The 17,879-nt window shown below is 39.1% G+C and overlaps 2 protein-coding genes across 2 annotated transcripts; both read right to left on the bottom strand.

The window, feature by feature from the left end:
- Window positions 1-127: 127 nt before the first annotated feature.
- Window positions 128-6,746, bottom strand: LOC127357197 (kinesin-like protein KIF3B). Its single transcript, XM_051389433.1, has 8 exons — window positions 5,018-6,746; window positions 4,809-4,910; window positions 4,471-4,593; window positions 4,026-4,144; window positions 3,122-3,235; window positions 2,109-2,223; window positions 1,531-1,709; window positions 128-921 (listed from the first exon to the last, which is right to left on the bottom strand). Exons 1-8 carry the CDS (start codon window positions 6,422-6,424, stop codon window positions 783-785), a joined length of 2,298 nt encoding a protein of 765 aa, XP_051245393.1. The 5' UTR covers window positions 6,425-6,746; the 3' UTR covers window positions 128-782.
- A 156-nt stretch (window positions 6,747-6,902) lies between these two features.
- Window positions 6,903-16,598, bottom strand: hadhab (hydroxyacyl-CoA dehydrogenase trifunctional multienzyme complex subunit alpha b). The gene is made up of 20 exons (XM_051389434.1): window positions 16,433-16,598; window positions 15,680-15,721; window positions 15,491-15,561; window positions 15,270-15,403; window positions 14,892-15,030; window positions 14,690-14,809; window positions 13,603-13,705; window positions 13,396-13,518; window positions 13,169-13,287; window positions 12,781-12,837; window positions 12,581-12,690; window positions 11,102-11,236; window positions 10,745-10,916; window positions 10,499-10,585; window positions 10,282-10,422; window positions 9,753-9,821; window positions 9,382-9,577; window positions 9,154-9,268; window positions 8,771-8,916; window positions 6,903-7,818 (listed from the first exon to the last, which is right to left on the bottom strand). The coding sequence occupies exons 1-20, from the start codon at window positions 16,497-16,499 to the stop codon at window positions 7,673-7,675; spliced, it is 2,292 nt and encodes a 763-aa protein (XP_051245394.1). The 5' UTR covers window positions 16,500-16,598; the 3' UTR covers window positions 6,903-7,672.
- Between the last annotated feature and the right edge of the window lie 1,281 nt (window positions 16,599-17,879).

The raw sequence follows: 17,879 nt of genomic DNA, 5'->3' as shown, positions 1-17,879 counted from the left end.
TTACTGTATGTAGCTGTCAGTGTAAAAGTCTTTCAAGTTTTTAACCCCCCCCCACACACATACACACACATATATATATATATATATATATTTATGTAGCTGTAGTCAGACAGTAGGCAGCTCAAGATCATTTCAATGTTTTGTTTATTTTCATGTGTAAGCAAATGGACTTTGCACGATTTCCCACAACTATGAAAAAATAAGGCAGCTAATCAAGAGGGCATTGCAAGCTTGTCTTCACATTATTATTATTTTTTGGCTCACAATTACATTAGCCATAAACTGAAGCAACAATTCATCAAGCATACAGGTTTAAACCAGGGTGCCCCCCCCCCCTATTTTGGAGGCCCTTAGTCCCTAACCCACCATCACAAAATCACCATTTTAACAGGCTTTCAACTTTTAGAAAATAGGTGATTAAATTGCTGTTAAAAAAATAAAATGAATTCAATTAAAAAAAAAAAAAAAAGGATCCTCCAAATAATCTACTACATTGTCAAACCTGGTTTGATTATGAGAATACGTTTTGGCTGTGCTATTTATTGAGACTTGACGTTAAAGCCACGAGAAACTACATGTGTTTTGTTTTTTTTAGGCAACAGTAGGCAGAAAAATGACATTTGTCTTTCCGGTTAAGCTGAATACATGCTTACTAAAGTTCTACTTTCTCATAAAAGGTGTGAAATCAATTTAAAATCAAGGCATACGATCTCCCTCCTCTCTCTCTCATTTCCTCCCCCACGTCTCCTTTTGTGCCCTGTGCGTTGTTGTGTCGACACATATCAGGGGCTTGTCTGAACCGGACCATAGGCAGCAGAAGATGGTCTTTGTCTCTGAGACGGAGAGAAGCTCTGAGATTCTGACATCAGAGTGGTGGATGATGAGGATGATGTGACAGATGCTGCTTGTGGTGCTTGATACCTGTAGACCATTAAAAAATATATATATATTATTTAAGTTACAATATGTTCCATTTTTACTGTCCAATATCACAGAATTACCAATATATCTACAGGATTTAATGGGGTCGATCAATAGCAATACATATAATTGATAGTATTTCATCAAGTGATGAGACTTGTGGCATTTAAAAGTTTATACGAGTGGATTTACATGTAAAAAAATATATATATATTTTGGGAAAAACTTGTCAGCAGAAATGTAAAGTACATGTGGATTGTAGTTAAAGGGAGAAACATGCAAAGACATGTCTTGTATAGCGCTTTAAAATACTTTCTGCATTGTGATTAAGGCTGCACGATATGGTAAAAACATTATATTGTGTTTAATATCGTATATTTGATTGACGATTATGTGGGAATGATTAAAATCTTAGTGACTTCATTATAATACTGTTTTTGCTCTTTATCAAACCAAACTCTTGCAATTTGCATATTGCACTTGGCCATATTGCAATTTCGATAATATTTCGATGAATTGCGCAGCCCTAAGTGTGATGCATTTTACAAAATTAAGAAACAAACATTGAATTAACGCTTCTACGTCGGCCTTTATCAGCTGTTCTCTCACCAGGATTGGGATTTCCTGACCCGTGACGATGCACCGGTCCTCTCTCTGATGGGGACGTGTGCCAGGAGGTCCCGCATCAGCCTGGGAGAAAACGCTCTCTCCATGTGAGCGCCATTAAGGTTCAAGGTGAACATGGTAGGTGGAGACATGTCTAACTCCAACAGCATTACATTCTCAGCCTGTAAAAACAGAAACAAAAAAATCAATTTGTAGTTATAATGTTATTATGTAGCATGATGACATATGTTAATGCATGTTTAGTAAGAACCTTCCCTGTTCTCTAAATGGATCATCTGTTATGTTGCTTCTTCCACCTGTTTCAAATTAAAATCCTTCTACTGAGTCAGATACATAATCCATTTACTTTCATTGCTATTGTGAAACAGTATTGATGGTTCACTGGCGTTAGATGCAACTGTTTATGCTGTGAATGGTTTCCATGACTACAACCATCTTCACATCCTCAAGCAAAGTAGGAGGCTGTGAACATGGAAATAGGCTGCGTAAGACCACTATTTGACACCTATTCCTGAGCTGTACTTCTGGCCAACTGTTCCTGTGAATGTCCGACCACTGACCTGGTATCTACACGGGGCCCCAGTTGCCGTGGCAACAGCCATCTGTGCATATTGGCTGATTGGCCTCTTGTATCCCACGGCTGAGAGAGGCCTTCTCTTGACCTGAGTGGGTGCACTGGGATAAAGACATGGGAAAAGAAGGATTAAGATTCAGTTTAATACATTCGGTTTAGCAGTTAAGACGCGAGCTTCTGGAACCTCAAGTGCCCCATATATGGTCATCTGATCGACCCCCACCAGACAAATCTGCCCTGTTATCTCCCCTGTGCCATCTTCCACTCAGCTTTCCAAACTGTCTCAGCAGGACAAATACCAATGGTGCTTGGTTCTCCTTTATATAAAGATATCTGTTTCTTGGAAAGGAAGAATGCATAAATTATCTATATCATGTCAGGTTCAGATTGCTATACAGTCCCTCTGTGTTCAATTAAAAAGGTTCTGACTGTGGCGACACCTAGTGGTTGTACCAGAATAGACACTAGGGGCTGACTAAGGCAAACATTTAGGCCAGTAGAGCAATCTCCAACACGCTATAATCACAATTATTAACAAAAGTAAACTGTATCATCAACCTATAACTTTTTTTGAAGGTCATTTGTGTTTAAAATACTGTAGTAGTAGTAGTAGCCTACCTAATACAGTTATACTTCTGTTACTGATTTCCTACATTTCCCAGAATGCTGACTGCCCTTAGAGAAGGAATGTGCAAGTTCATTCAGGTGTAATATATGGTGGTCAAAAGACCCAAAATAGGAGTGGAAGAGTTAATGATTTGCCAGCTTTAAACTTGTCATCTTAGTTAAAAATGTACACAACATATACCTTACTGCTGCATTGCATTATGGTCTAATTAGGTAATGCACTGGCATGTCAGCTGCTTTGGTGACAGATTTCACCCAGTAGTATATCTGTTTACTGACTGTTACTATTTTACAATTTGTTTTGGAGGGTTTTTCTTTCTCTACTGTACCAATTACGGTAGCTTTTGTCAGCAATGAAATGAATCCACTGACCTCTCTGGAAGGACCGGTTGGAGTCTCCATTGATCCTCCTCACTGTCAAAGTGCAGCCTGTTCATGATCTTATTCTTTTCCTCTGGAGGTATAAAATTCTCAATCAAGAGATATCTGAAATATGAAATGTGTCAGTATGTGTCAGCAGGAAGCATTTCACCTACAATCAAATAAATAAACTTCTCTGCGGAGCACAATACACTTTTTGCCCTTTTGATATTATTATACAGAAATAAAGGTACTCCAATATTCCAGTACCAGCTCAGATATTTTGACAATGTCATCCCTTTGCCAACTAAACAAACTGCTTACAAAGCAGCAAAAAGCCTGTTTTCACTGCCCAGTTTACATCCTGACTGACCCCTCTCTAATATCCAGATGGATCTGGAAAAACATCTGATTAAGAACAAAATGCTCTCATTGATTTATCTCTTGACATCATATAGATACGCAGTCTGAGAGCTTCAAGACATGTGAAGTGAAGTGCGTTATTTGCGTATTTTTAATCCTAACATAAAGGAGCATAATTTCAAACTGCGTTATATCCTTTAAGTTTTAGATTTTGATTTGCACAATGAGAATAGTGCCATATTTCACAATAACACAGCAGTTTGCACTAAATGAATATCTCCAATCAGTTTCAAATGTATTATAAACATTTATGCAAATACTCAACACAGCTTTTACTGCATTTCATCAATTAGAAAATTCTAGTAGTAGTAGGAGTCCTGCCATGACAAAACAATGTATTTAGTTAACTCTTCATTCTAAACAGACAACAACAAACATGTGTTTTATGCGTGGCACTGATAGAAAACCATGGTGGAGGTGAGCAACCAAAGACAAATGACATTGCACACAAACTGTATACAGTATGTTCACATTCACTAACGCGGCTACTCACTTGTACTTGAGCTCTCTGGTGAGTTCATTCTGTGTCTGTTCAAGCTCCTGTCTGGTTGTGACGTGTTCAGAAATGACATCTCTCATCTCAGCCTTCACCAACTGTAGTTTGGAATACAACTGAAGAGAGCAGAAACATATCAATTACTGGTGTCACTACAGCTGTACTAGACAAGGTGTTTGTATAAAGTACCCACCAAGGAAAAGCCTTTAATTGGCCCAATTTGCTAACCAAACAAAACAGAGAAACTTAATTATCCCTAAACACCAGGAAGTAAGAGATCTGTCCAGACAAAAAAAAAAAAAACCCAGACTCATCAGTGTTACCTCCCCTAGTGACGTCTCTCTTGAAAAAATAATTATTAATGGCAAATGAGATTTAATTATGATTGCTTGCTTTCGTGATAGTGGCATAATGGGACACATCAGCAGATGAGTCACCTTACCCTCTTCAGCTTCTTTGTCTTAAGTTCCACCTCCTGCTGCAGGGAGGAGAAGGTGTCCCTCATCTCCAAGGTCTCCTCATCCTGCAGCATCATCTGCTGCTGGATCTCTCTCTCCCGCCTTATCTGCCAACCACACCGAACATTAAGCTCCATTAAAGATGAATACAAACAGTACACCCTTAAAAATAAAGGGTTTCAGAACGTGTGTGAGTTCAGACAACCCACAATTATACTTCTATTACCACGGATGGTAAAGTAACACAAAAGTATGTTTTATAAGGAGTAATGCTGGGAAACAAACATCAAAAAGCATGAATTTCATTGTTTTTTTAACATACCTGTTCTGCAATTTCCTGCCTCTTCAGCTCCAGCATTTTCTGCTGTTCATTGGTGTGATCAATTATAGTCTTCCCTCCAACCAACAGTTTGCTCTCCATAGCCTGCGAACAAAGACATACAATTAATTATTTATGTAAATTTCTTTTGTGTCTCATTTACCAGACACTGTACTCTATAATAACAAGGCACGTTGGCCCTTCACAAGTACCTTGTATTTCTCAATGATCTTCTCCAAAGCATCTTGATCCCACTGCATGTCCTCTACGCTTTTTCTGTTTTCACTCAGGTGCTTTAACTTCTCACTGCCTCCCTGGCAGGTCAGAATCTTGGGGATCTCACTTCCCTCTTTCATGTAATGTTTCACCTCTTGTTCCTCCTCGAAAGCCTTCCACATATCTGCATCCTTCTCTCTGAACATCTCCTCCTCCATGCCGACCATACTTTTACTGAGTCTTTTGCTGTTCCTTCTCATCCTCCTCCTCTCCTTTGCGAGCATCCCTCGCTCCTCCAGCTGCGCTTTCAAGCGTGCAATCTCCTGCTGAAACTCCCTCAGCAGGGCATCTTTGGGGTCCTCATTAATCCGAGGTTTGTTCTTTATGTTCTTGGCCCTGCTGGCGTACCTCAGCGTGGCCAGGGATTCATCAAAGTTCTTGTGCGATGGCCCCACCGTTGCAATCATGACAGTCTTTGCATTGCCACCCAGCGAGTCCTGGAGCAGGCGGGTCAGTTTGGAGTCCCTGTACGGGATGTGGGTGCTCTTCCCATCCACAAGAGCTGAAATTACATTCCCCAGTGCCGAGAGGGACAGGTTGATCTTGGCTGCCTCCTTCAGTCGCCTCCCTTTAGCGCCTGTCTTGCTCTGGCGCTCGCTGCCAGCCAGGTCAACCATGTTCAGCTTCCCAACGCGGATGTGGTCCTCGCCATCTGGCCCTACTTCACTACACTCCACGGTTATGAGAAAGATGGCATGAGACCGAGAGCTGCGTTCATTCATGTTGGTGAAGCCCACAGACCTGGATTGGTTTCCTATGTTCATCACATGTTCAATCTCATTGGCGTTCTTTGTGACCACTGAAGACAGGTCTTTCACATAAATACCAAAGTCGGGACTCTCTTTAAGCTCCAGTTTCTTGTTGTTGTCTTTGCACAGCAGATCTCTGATTTCCTCCTGGTAGATCTCAAGGTACGATGACCTCACCAAGTATTTCTGATTCTGAGTCCTGGATATTTGTGTAAAAATGTGCTGAAATGAATTTGGTATAACCCCTCTCATGTCTGGGTCGTTTGTAACCCCTTCCATGGTGTGTGTTTTACCTGTCCCAGTTTGGCCGTAGGCAAATATGGTCCCGTTGAAGCCCTGGAGCACAGACTCCACCAGAGGTCTGACTGCATCGTCATAAATGTCGCTCTGTTTTGAATCCCAGCCATACACAGAATCAAACGTGAATACTTTCATTGGATCATCAGGTGGTGCCTTCGGGTTCCTGATGGTGATCTGCCCCAGTTTGTCATCAATCCCCAAAATGTTTTCACACCCAGCTGTCACCTCTCTCCTGCTGAATGGCCGGCAGCGGACCACCACCCTGATCGCCTCGCAATGTTTGGTTTTGGACATTTTTTTTTTTTTTTTGGTAAAAGATTAAAAACACCACGTTAAAAAAAAAGCCATAATCTCGGGCGGGGTACGCAGTTTTTCCCCCCTTTCTCCGTGCAGGTGCAGCAGCTTCTGTATGGTGATAAAGCGGTCAGACAAGACAGACACACCTCATGTGCGCAGCTTCCATCATCCCAGTGAACGCAGCGTCTCCTCCGCCCTGAGCATCTTTCAGAAAAGGAAGCGATGTCACAAGATATTAAAGGATGCTGCCGGAGAAAAACACACAGCCAGCCCAGCCCAGCCCACACAGCCACCCCGCGGTACACACCCTGCTCTGCGGACAATGGAAATAAGACATGTGACCTGCGCAAAGAACTGGATTGGACCAAATCTTCTCATGGTACACGGCTATGGTCTAATTCTGTAAGAGTGATAAATTACCTTCCAGCCAGTACTTGAACGCACCTTGAGGGAGCAAAACACACACAAAAAAAGGTTTTGATTCAATAACAAAATTTTATTCAGGCTTCACATTTACACCATTGCTCAAACCAGGCCCCACAGTCTTTAATGTACAAAAGAAAAAAAGAAAAGACACAGTGGTAGACATTCATCAGTAATGAAGAATTCATTTGCCAGCTGGAAAATACTTAAATTGTTCTGTCTCTACAGTATCTTTACATCCGCAATGAGTGAATAATTAGCCTCCATCTACCCTTCAATCTATACATTATCAGGTAAATCAATAATGTTAAAGTACAAAAAAACCCAACATCCATTTCTGCTGACCTCATGCACGCAGTTGCTAGGTTATTAGGTGCACCTAGTTATTCAACATTTCTATTTTTCTTTTATTTATGTATTATTTACGTACCAATTTACTGTATGGAAGTGGTATTTCCCTTATGGTTTGTGATGCCTAGCAATAATTTGTTTATCTTATTTTCGTACTATTGTGATTGTATAACATATGTGAAATCAATAGAAATATTTGAATAATTAGGTACACCTCGCTAAAACTAATTCCGTCTAATATAAAAGTTCTCCAATGAGGTTTTGACATAAACTGCATATTATAATCTTTATGAAAGTAGATCACCAATACTGTTGTATTAGACAGCATTAGTTTTAGCACTGTGCACCAAATAAACTGTCAACTGAGCGCATTTTCAGTAGGTTTGCCCTCACTCATGATATAAATGTTAGGCACATTCTTGCGGTAGGCTGGAGTTCTGTTATAAGCTACTGGCACACATGGTGGGTCGGTCACTTGTGAAATTTCTTGCTAGAATCTTTTGCATGATCCAGTAGGAGCTGGCATGGTGTGAACTGATTCCCGTAGACGGCTTCAAACCGCCTCATCTTCTCCACCAGCTTGTCTGCACCGAGGGTGTCCACGAAACGGAAAGGTCCTGAAAGCGGCAAGATATTATGTTAGAAATATTATCATAGGGATAGGTGTTAAATGGATAATATGGATATTGTTCTTGTTGCACTTGTTTTTATTCCTTTATGAAGAGCTATTCTGTAAACACCAGAGGGGTGTTTCATAAAGCCAGATTACAAGTTAAACCAGGTTTGTTTCAGTAAATCAGGCTTACTTTTGATAAGTTACCATGGAAACGTATTCTTCCAGACTAGCCTGTGAGGTTAGTTTTCAGGCTAAGCTTCAGCTCAGGATTAACTGGTGTTACAATAAATCTGGTAGACTGAAACAGCATTTACTGCTGCTCTGTGAACATTAATGTCAAATTTAACACATTGTTGACATAAAAGTTACACTTATAGAGCTCCTTTTTTCAGTCTAAAGTATCTTCACAGTATTTCAGTCAAGGTATGTATTTTATGCACTACAAAAAAGCTAATAAGTAATATAGTAAGAACTTAATTTGTTCAGTTTAAAAGTAACTTTTTTTTCACCCTATGGAGGCTCTTATGTCACATGTACAAACCAAGTAACATAATTCAATTGATATTGGTCAACTTTCATTTTTAGATAAAAATGAAAGTTGACCAATATCAATAATTATTTATAAATTTTATAAATCTAAATGCTAAAATATAAATGATCTGTCTGATGTCATACAGGGTACTTACGGGGTAGATATTTTTTAAGGTAATCTTTTACCACATATGATGCAAAGAAAATTTACATTTTGCACACAGGACCCACACAACTTGTGTAAAAACTTATTTTTGGCTTTCTTAAATGCAATGGTTTTGTTCATTTTCATCTTAAAATTCTGTGTTACTACAATTCCTGATGTGAAACATAGATCAATTCAGGGTGATTTGGCTCTTTTCACTGATACAGCCTCCGAGCACAAGCGGCTCAGATGGCGATGACTAAGGTTGAACTCTGACCTCCAAGGCAGGGAGGGAATCCCAGGCCAAACACAGCCCCAATGTCTCCTTCCAAAGGACCGTTCAAAATGCCCTCTTGCAAACACAGCACAGCCTCATTGACGAATCTGGAAACTAGTCTGTACTGCACATCGGAGTCTGATGAGCTGCAAAAAGATTCATACATGAGTATTTCATTAGTGAAACAAATTAATATTAGTAAAATCTCATGTAATATCAAGACTCCAAAGGTTATTTTTGTCTACAATTAAAGAAAATTAATTCCAGTTCTTTAAGTAATAAATAGCACAATTTGTCCATATCAACAGCATGTAATGTAGTAATTTAGAAAAGACAAGATGCATAGAGTTTGCTGCTTCTGCAATTACCCGACATCGACTTACACGGCAGGATTTGGTGTCATCTTGTATTTCTCAAGGATTTCGCCAATCTCTGGGTTGACCTCTTTAACCTTAAGCCCTGGCTGGTAGACGTAGCAACCCTTTCCTGATTTGCGACCTGGAGAATAATAATAATAATAATAATAATTTATAAAAGGATCAATACATTTTAATAAAGCATATAGGCATAAATTAAAGCTGGACACAATGTTGGTCTCGGTCAACAGGTACCCTTGAATCCCAGGTCCACCATGGTCTTCAGGACCTCCACATTTCCTCCACCAAAGCGGGAGCCGAAAGCCTTGCCAAGGTCCTCTGCGACGTGAGCGGCGACGTCAATTCCAACTTCATCAGCCAGTGTCGCTGCACCCACAGGGAACCCAAAGCCTGTGGTGAGTGCATCTAACTTCTTGGGGTCAGTTCCTTCCTGTAAGTCCAAATGGATAATTTAATAATACTTATAACAGCTCTGCTGGAATAATGAATAGGTTTTGTTCAAGTGAGTTGTCCATTTTAGGTCCTAAATCCTCCACTGACCACTACAGTACATGAATACTGTATGAGTTCATAGCTGCATTTCCTACTGAAGTAATACTGCTAACCTGAAGTACTCGTACTGCTTCAGCCAACATGGGAGCCAGACACCTTGTTGTATAGAATCCAGGTCCATCCTGCAAAGAAATGTGTGTAATATTTCACTGAAGAGTAATAATGTTCTAATTATTAACATCCATCATCATCAGAATAAAAACAAAAACTCCTTAATCTGGCTCACACAGCTACACACAAACAAAAATGTAGAAGTAGCAAACGAATACACACAGTTAAAGAAAAATAAATATATTAAGAGAGTTAAGAGCAGGTTGACTCTTGTGATATGACAAACATATCAGAAAAATTAACCATTGAACATACATCAGCATGATAAGAACTACTTAAAATGACAAAAATAAGGGAAAATGTATTTGACGTGTGCTTTGACTTTTTAGTGTGTCCCATCAGATGACATGTAGGGGGCGAGGTTTATGAGCTACGCACCTTGTGAGGTTTTGTCATGTTAGTCGTCCATCTTTATATACACTCACTGGTCAGTAACCACACAGGGAAAGAGGAAACAAACATGACGCTCACCCCAACGACTATGATGACTTTGCCTTGCTTCAGGCCAACTGCCACAGCAGAGGCTGTAGTGTCCTTTGACGTCTGTTCAGTGGTTATAATCTCAAGGAGCTGCATCTTGTCCACTGGAGAGAAGTAATGCATTCCAATCACCTGAGGATACAGAGAAAATATTCAGCCACATTTTCTTTACAAGCACTTTTAAACTGCAAGGCACCCAAGTACAAACCTTGTCTGGTCTCTTGCTGGCAGCAGCAATATCCTTGATGGGCAGAGCAGATGTGTTGCTGGCAAATATGCAGTGAGGGGAAACCACCTGCAGACAAATGTTTGTTAGATCGTAGCTCAAAGTCACAACATTATTGTCCCAGATTTAGTCCAACAAATGTTAAAACCATGGACTGATATTTACAACAAAGAAAGTACATTCTCTTTGTAATAAAGGCATACTGAGACTCTTTTGAGTTACACTTACAGCCTCCACCTCCTTAATGACTGCATGCTTGATGTTAATGTCTTCAAACACAGCTTCAATAACCATGTCGGCATTTTCAAATCCACTGTAATCCAACTGCCCTGTCAAGTTGGAAAGTATGGAGTCTCTCTGAAATGACGTGATGTTCTTCTTTTTGGTCTTGTCGTTGAGCCTAATTAAAAATAAAGAATGAAATGATTAATCACCAAGCTTTCAGGTTCCAATAGCTGATTTGTAAGTTTAATGTTATTCTTTCTTTTGACTGGAACTGTATCAGCCAAAGGATACTAATTAAATAGTTAACAATACTCCATGACCAAAACAACTAAAATTTAAATTCCTGATATAACAACACACCCTTTGTAAACCTGCTGTTCTCCCCTGCTCAGTCCAGTCAGAGTGGTGTCCTTCAGGACTGTGTGCACACCTTTGTCCACAGTGACCTGGGCGATACCTGCTCCCATCAGACCTGCTCCCAAGATGGCAAGAGTCCTAGTGGTAAACAAAGGTAAAGATAGTAAATGATAGGAGGATTAATTTAAGACTGTAATACGAGAGATATAGATGATGTGCATCGGTGTGTGAGTGTGTATGAATTTTCCGTTTGTGATGCCCTTTGTCATCACTGTATGAATGTCTGTGAAAGGGTAAATGTGGCAAAGTGCTTTGAGTGGTTGGAAGACTAGAGAGGCGCTATACAAGTACAGACCATTAACCATCAGTGTAAATGTGTCAACAAAAGTATCAGACCCGGCTTTGTCGTTAGTGGCAACCAGGTATTTAACCCTGTAACGCATATATATATATATATATATATATATATATATATATATATATATATATATATATATATATATATATATATATATATATATATACACACACACATTTGCCTGTAAAGTAACAAATTTCTGTTCGTAAATTCTGTATCAGATTACAGATCAAAACTAGGGCTCCATGATTAATTGAAATATTATCAACATTGCAACATGGCCAAATGCAGTATCCAAATTTATAAAAAAAAAAAAAAAAAAAAATATATATATATATATATATATTATATAAAAAGGTAAAATAAGAGCGTTATAATGAATTACTGTAGTTCTGATGAGATGCCAAAATCCAAAGCCAAATCCTGTTCTCCAGATTTAAGAGAACACGTTTGCTTGGTACAGACCCCAAAGAATTTCACATCATCATGGTTTTGGTATTGGGATGCAAAACTAATCATGAATCATATCGTAATATCTGTCAAAGTAATTGCAATATGATGTATTTACCACATTGTGCAGCCCTAGATATAACAAATATATTGTTACTTGCGTTACATAAGTTCTTAAATTATCTGCATAATGGGTGGATAGAAAATGTTTATGCACATTTGTGATTTTAAGTTGGGGTCAGAGATGGAGATCCTGAACCATTTCCCTACAATATCCATGAAGTCTGTAGAGAGGTTCTTCAGCCTCGGCAGTCTAGTGCTGACCCGGAGGAGGAACAGGCTGTCGATTTGAGAGAGTCTTCCTCACGAGGAATAATCACTGCTTTATTATTAGACTCGTCAAACAAGCTGAACTAGTCTACTATAAAGCCATTTGGTGAGTGAGTTTGTTTGAGGTTGATATAATAATATAATGAGTGTAATTAATTACTTTCTACAGGGTACCAATGCGTAACATTACTTTTTCGAGTAATGACCACAACACTGACCATGACTCTACAAACTGGTCTGAAATGTCAAATTCTGGTTGAATACATGTTAACACACACACACACACCCACACACACACACACACAACCACACACACACAGAATGTGAAAGTGATAAACACTTACTTCACTTCTCTTTGAGGAGTTCCAAAGCGGTTCTTCTTGCATGCAACTTGACCATGATAGAGACCGATCAGGGCTGCAGACTCTGGGGTTTTTGCCAACTGACCAAAATTCTGTGACAAACGAAATTAAAAATTGTTCACTTGCACAATGAGCTATTATAAATACTGCAACTGCCACGGATGGAGACCAACAAACCTTACCTGAGACTCAGCTAAGTATCCTGCAGTGGGGCCTTGTTCTACTCCAGTCTTCACACACTGAGAAGGGGAAGGATAAAAATGTCAAGTCATGTTAAATATGAGACCAAATTTCGCAATGATTAACAAAGCAGAGAAGACAAGAGAGACCGATAGACTACTGTCCAACCACTTATTCATATTTAATAAGCTGTGGCCAGTTAATGTTTGGTATTTTAATTGACAAATGAATTAAACATTACTTGATTATAAAAAGTTTTCCCCCACTAAATAGATACAGATGCACACTGGTTGGACTCTTAAATCAGGCTAATTTCTGACAATACCATCCAGATTCTTAAAATAGCCATAGTAAATAAATACATTGTTGTTAAAGAGAGTTTTTACTTACTTCAATGATTTTCAGGGGTGCTGGATAAAGTCCCTTGCTCTGCTTCATAACTTTACCATGGACAGTTTTGTAAATTTGATTCCGTACGAGCTCAAAGCTCATAATGTAGTCTTGAATTTCTATGGAGAAAGAACATTAACTCTTTAATGCAGTATTTTTTATTCATGATGAAACAAACTTAAGTAAATACAAAGAGTCAAATGTGCAGGAAATGCAGCACAACTTACTCTGCATTGTGCCTTTCTCTTTGCGGAGAGGGATCTTCTTATTGACGATCCCTTTGGCATATTCGATGGCAACTTCCTCCAGGTAGTCTATTGTTCTTTCTTCTGGACTCTTCAGGCCAGGTCCTACAATATGAGCAGAAGAACTTTAAACTACCCCTTTGAAGAAATTCAACATTTTATTATCATATGTGAGTTGCAATATCTAACCTAGAGGGTCAACAAGTTGGTCGACAAGCCCCATCTTCTTGGCTTTATCTGCTCGGATATTTCTTCCTGTGAGCATCATGTCAAAGGCACTGGGTAAACCAACCTAAAGGTAAAAAAAGAAAACATATGTGAACTGATATATGATCAAATTGAGAGTGTGTTTGTGTACAGAGCATAAAAAGAAAAAAAATCTTTCACATTATGAACAGTAGTTAACAAATCGTAGTTAGTTCTGCACTTGGAATGACATTAGACATGAAGGGCTGGGGGAAGTAATCGGTTTGCAGGGTCTCAAAGGTGCACGTAAACATCTTAAACCAATTATGAGCATTAACCAGATTATTTTGCATGACAGCCTAGCCATTTTAAGTATTGACCTGATGTAAGATACAATGTTATAAACATTATAGGAAACTTTTACATACTATGGTCGCCATCATCCTGCGTTATGTGTGGTTTTTGTGCCATCACAAAGGCGAATCAATGGCACAAGTCTATAAATCTTTGTCTAAACTAACTTAACAGGAGCATTTTACAGTCTAAAGTGAAAGCTAACAGTCTCATTTAAAAGCTTTAATTCTGAACCAGAGCCCACCGGTGACTGAGCTTCCCAATTCCATAGCAGTCGGCTAGTTAGCGCAGCAAGTTTACACTTAAATGTTTGTTTGCTTAAACAAACAGTTCACAAGTTCCACCTTCAACAAATACTATGGTTAAATCTTTAGTGAGACATACGTTTGCTGAGGAAAAAACGATGTGGTTTGAAACACGACGTTATGTTTAAGGGTTACATTCTTTGGAGCTAACAGCTAGTCTAACAAGCTAATTACCCACATTGTCCTTAGCAAATCCGGTGCTTTCTATATCATTCACCGCGCTGGTTTTATTTATGTTTTTTAAATAGTAGACAGGTGATAATTTCAAGTATTTACCTGATGTAAGATACAATGTTATAAACATTAAAGGTAGCTTTAACATACTTTGATCTCCATCATCCTGCGTTATATGTATGTTTTTTGTGTTTAAAGTCCAGCAGTTCAAACAGTGACATCAATGGAAATTTAGAGAATATAATTCCAGTACCAACCATTTTGGGGAGTCTCTGAGTACCACCAGCTCCAGGTAGAAGACCCAGCATTACTTCAGGAGTACCAAGAACAGTTTTCTTGCTCTTTGTTGCAATTCTGTACTGGCAGGCGATGGCAAACTAAAATGCAAAAAGAGCCCATTAGATAACACATCCTAGTCAAATACAGTCGAACATAGTTGCTGTAATAATCTTTGTTTACCTCTAAGCCTCCTCCTAAGCAAGAGCCATTGATAGCAGCAACAATGGGCTTGGGAGATTTTTCAATCTTTTCGAACATCTTTTGCCCCTCCTGAGAAAGTTTGGTGACCTCTTCTGCATTGTTGCAGGCCTGGATCATACTGTAACAGATGTACAGTTTATCAAAAGAACTCCAGGTAATTTGACAATTCGTTCAAATAATATAAAAGACAGTAAAGCTGGGGATGCATAACGCTCATTTGTGTTATATTCCAGCAACTTACAACAAACCTTTTATTTCAACACCACACATAAGAAGACAAAATACACTTTGTAATAATACAGAAGAAGTTACACACACATATTTGATCGCCTGTGGGATTTTAGAGATTTCTCTTACTTAATATCAGCTCCTGCAATGAAGCATCCCGGCTTTGAGGAGATGAGAACAGCACTTTGAACAGCGTTGTTTGCCCACACTTCATTCATGACTTCTGCCATCTCTGTTTGCATCTGGACTGACAGCGTGTTCACCTGGGAGACGAAATGACCGTTAGCTTCACGTCACATCTGCATAATTCATAGTCGAAAACTGTCAGATTAATGTCAGCGAGCTCACACCTTGGAGGTTGGGTCGTTGATCCGCACAACAGCAACATCGCCCTTGACTTCATAGTTCACATGGGTTCGGGCTAAAAATAGAGAAGGAAAGATGAACAGTGAGAGAATAATTGTGTCACTGCCGGACAGGCTGGCCTATATTTGACCCACACACCAAAAAAAAAAAATGTTCAGTGATTTTGATATTACCCAGCATTGCAGGAGCTACTGAGAAAGTGCGGAAAGTACTGCCTGTAAGAAGAAAAAAAAGACAGTAAGCAATTTATTATTATTATTATAACATATTATATAAGACACCAAACGTGCTGCACATTATCTAAATGCTTCACCATTACAGTCCATATTAACTCACATTGAGCCCTGCCTCATATAACACACACATGAAGTGTATATGAGTCGTTCACATAATATATTGCTTTGACCTCAGACAGTGCTGTGTGATCCAGTGGAGACTGACCCTTCACCTAGATTCTCCGCCTACCGTTCAGACAGCAGCCATCACAAAGACGAAGCAATGGCACAAGTCTGTCAAAATCCTCGTCTAAACTAACTTAACAGGAGCATTTTACAGTCCAAAGTGAGCGCTAACAGTCTCATTTAAACACTTTAATTCTGAACCGGAGTCCCACCGGTGACTGAGCTTCCCTGATTCCGTAGCTGCGAGCTAGTTAGCGCAGCACGTTTACACTTAAAAGTTTGTCAGCTTAAACAAACAGTTCACAAGTTCCACCTTCAACAAGTACTATGGTTCAATCTTTAGTGGGATATATGTTTTGTGAGAAATTAAAACGATTTGAAATGGTTACATTCTTCGGAGATAACAGTTGGTCTAACAAGCTAATTACCGACACAGTCCTTAGCAAAGCCGGTGTTTTCTGTTTCATTCACCTGGTTTTACTTTGTTGTTTTTTTTAAAAATATTAACGGTATGTTAGTCTCTACCTGTGAAGAGAGCGTATCTCCTTGATGTAAATTTGGAGAGAACACCAAGGGCTCGAACACCAGCCATCTTGGGAGCGGAGGTCAGTCAGAGCAACGCTGAGAAGTGAAGCTAGCTACCGCGCTGTCAAAAGTACAATCATTGGTGGTTGAGCGGAAAGCAGAAGATTGGCGACTTTGTGTGCCACTTCCTGAAGCCCCCGATCAATCGGACGCGAAGCTGATTGGCTTTCGTCGAAGATGCCCGCACGCCATTGGCTGACTGTGAGGAACTCGCCGCTGATTGGACGTTCCAGGACTACAAACCGCCTCTCGACGCGACTCATCACTTTTCAGTCAAACATCTGAAGGCTGGAATCTGGAACTCTTGTTTTACATTCATGTTGCTGATTTTTTTAAAAATATTTTCCGGACAAATATGAGATAATATAGTCATTACAAATGTACTGCAAACCTGCAATGTAAAATATATAATCACTAAATAGAAGCAATAGCAACATGCTGCCACAAGGCGGAAGCAGAAATCAATTTACTTCAACATAGGCTATTTACATTTGGTAAGTTAAGGTGAAACAATGCTTTTCATCCTTTTTTCTAACTGATTCTTACATTAAGAACTAAGAATTACATGTGAAATTATTGTAATTACAATAGTTAATATAGTAATTATTAATTGTATGAGCAATACATTATTTTATTTCATATATTTATTCAAATTAGTGTTTCTATAATTATGTTTACCTCTGGGTGTGTTTAATTATTGTTTGCTGTGCGTTATATTCTTGAACATTTAACAAAAATGCACAACAAAAATGTTTTGTATATTTGTTGTTAGGTTTTTTTATATATATATAAAATGTGTCTTCTGTTTTAGTTATTCTCGAAACTAAATATTAACTCTGCAACTACACTGTTTGTTTGGATTCTGGGCAATTTCCTTTACATATCGAGCAAAAGGTAAATACAAGCAGACTGAAACTGTTTGCACCTGAGTGAAAGTCTCCCTCTTGTATCCTGTATTGATCACAGCACTAAGGTGACACCCGGTGTACAAATAGGTGAACTACATTAACATCGACTTCTCTTTGGGTCAAAATGGCTCCTACTCATACACAAGTTGCACTGTGGCTGATTTAATGCTAAGTATTAATGAAGTTTACTCCAGGTTTTAGGATGGACAAGGATGGGATAATTATAGATTGACGATAAAGCCCCAGTCCTCTTATCCATGTAGCCATTCATCACCAGAATCACTTTGCATTATTTTGCATGTTCTCTAATAGCAGGTCAAACAGTATGACTCCCTGCAAAATGAGCAGTGATCAGTGTCAAATAAACAGAGGATGAAGAAGAAAATAACAAAATCCACTTACACCTTTATCTCTGGTTCCTTAGATATTTTTACCTCAACTAACAGGAACTGATCTTTTTCGAGATATGCTGTCTGTCT

Source organism: Dicentrarchus labrax, unplaced genomic scaffold (genome assembly GCF_905237075.1).
Source record: "Dicentrarchus labrax unplaced genomic scaffold, dlabrax2021, whole genome shotgun sequence".
In the NCBI taxonomy this organism is placed as follows: domain Eukaryota; kingdom Metazoa; phylum Chordata; class Actinopteri; family Moronidae; genus Dicentrarchus; species Dicentrarchus labrax.
The sequence above is the reverse complement of the archived record's forward strand: the minus strand, read 5'-3'. Positions and strand labels throughout refer to the sequence as shown.

Bases quoted from the DNA above. Each gene is read 5' to 3' on its own strand.
- hadhab (XM_051389434.1), bottom strand. From the start codon at position 16,499: ATGGCTGGTGTTCGAGCCCTTGGTGTTCTCTCCAAATTTACATCAAGG. The intron at 13,288-13,395 runs GTAAGTTGTGCT...CTTTCTCCATAG, and splicing joins AGAGAAAGGCACAATGCAGA to AAATTCAAGACTACATTATG. The intron at 10,917-11,101 runs GTGTGTTGTTAT...ATTTTTAATTAG, and splicing joins GAACAGCAGGTTTACAAAGG to GCTCAACGACAAGACCAAAA.
- LOC127357197 (XM_051389433.1), bottom strand. From the start codon at position 6,424: ATGTCCAAAACCAAACATTGCGAGGCGATCAGGGTGGTGGTCCGCTGC. The intron at 2,224-3,121 runs GTCAGTGGATTC...TCTTTATCCCAG, and splicing joins CAACCGGTCCTTCCAGAGAG to TGCACCCACTCAGGTCAAGA. The intron at 1,710-2,108 runs GTCAGTGGTCGG...CTGTTTTTACAG, and splicing joins GGGCCCCGTGTAGATACCAG to GCTGAGAATGTAATGCTGTT.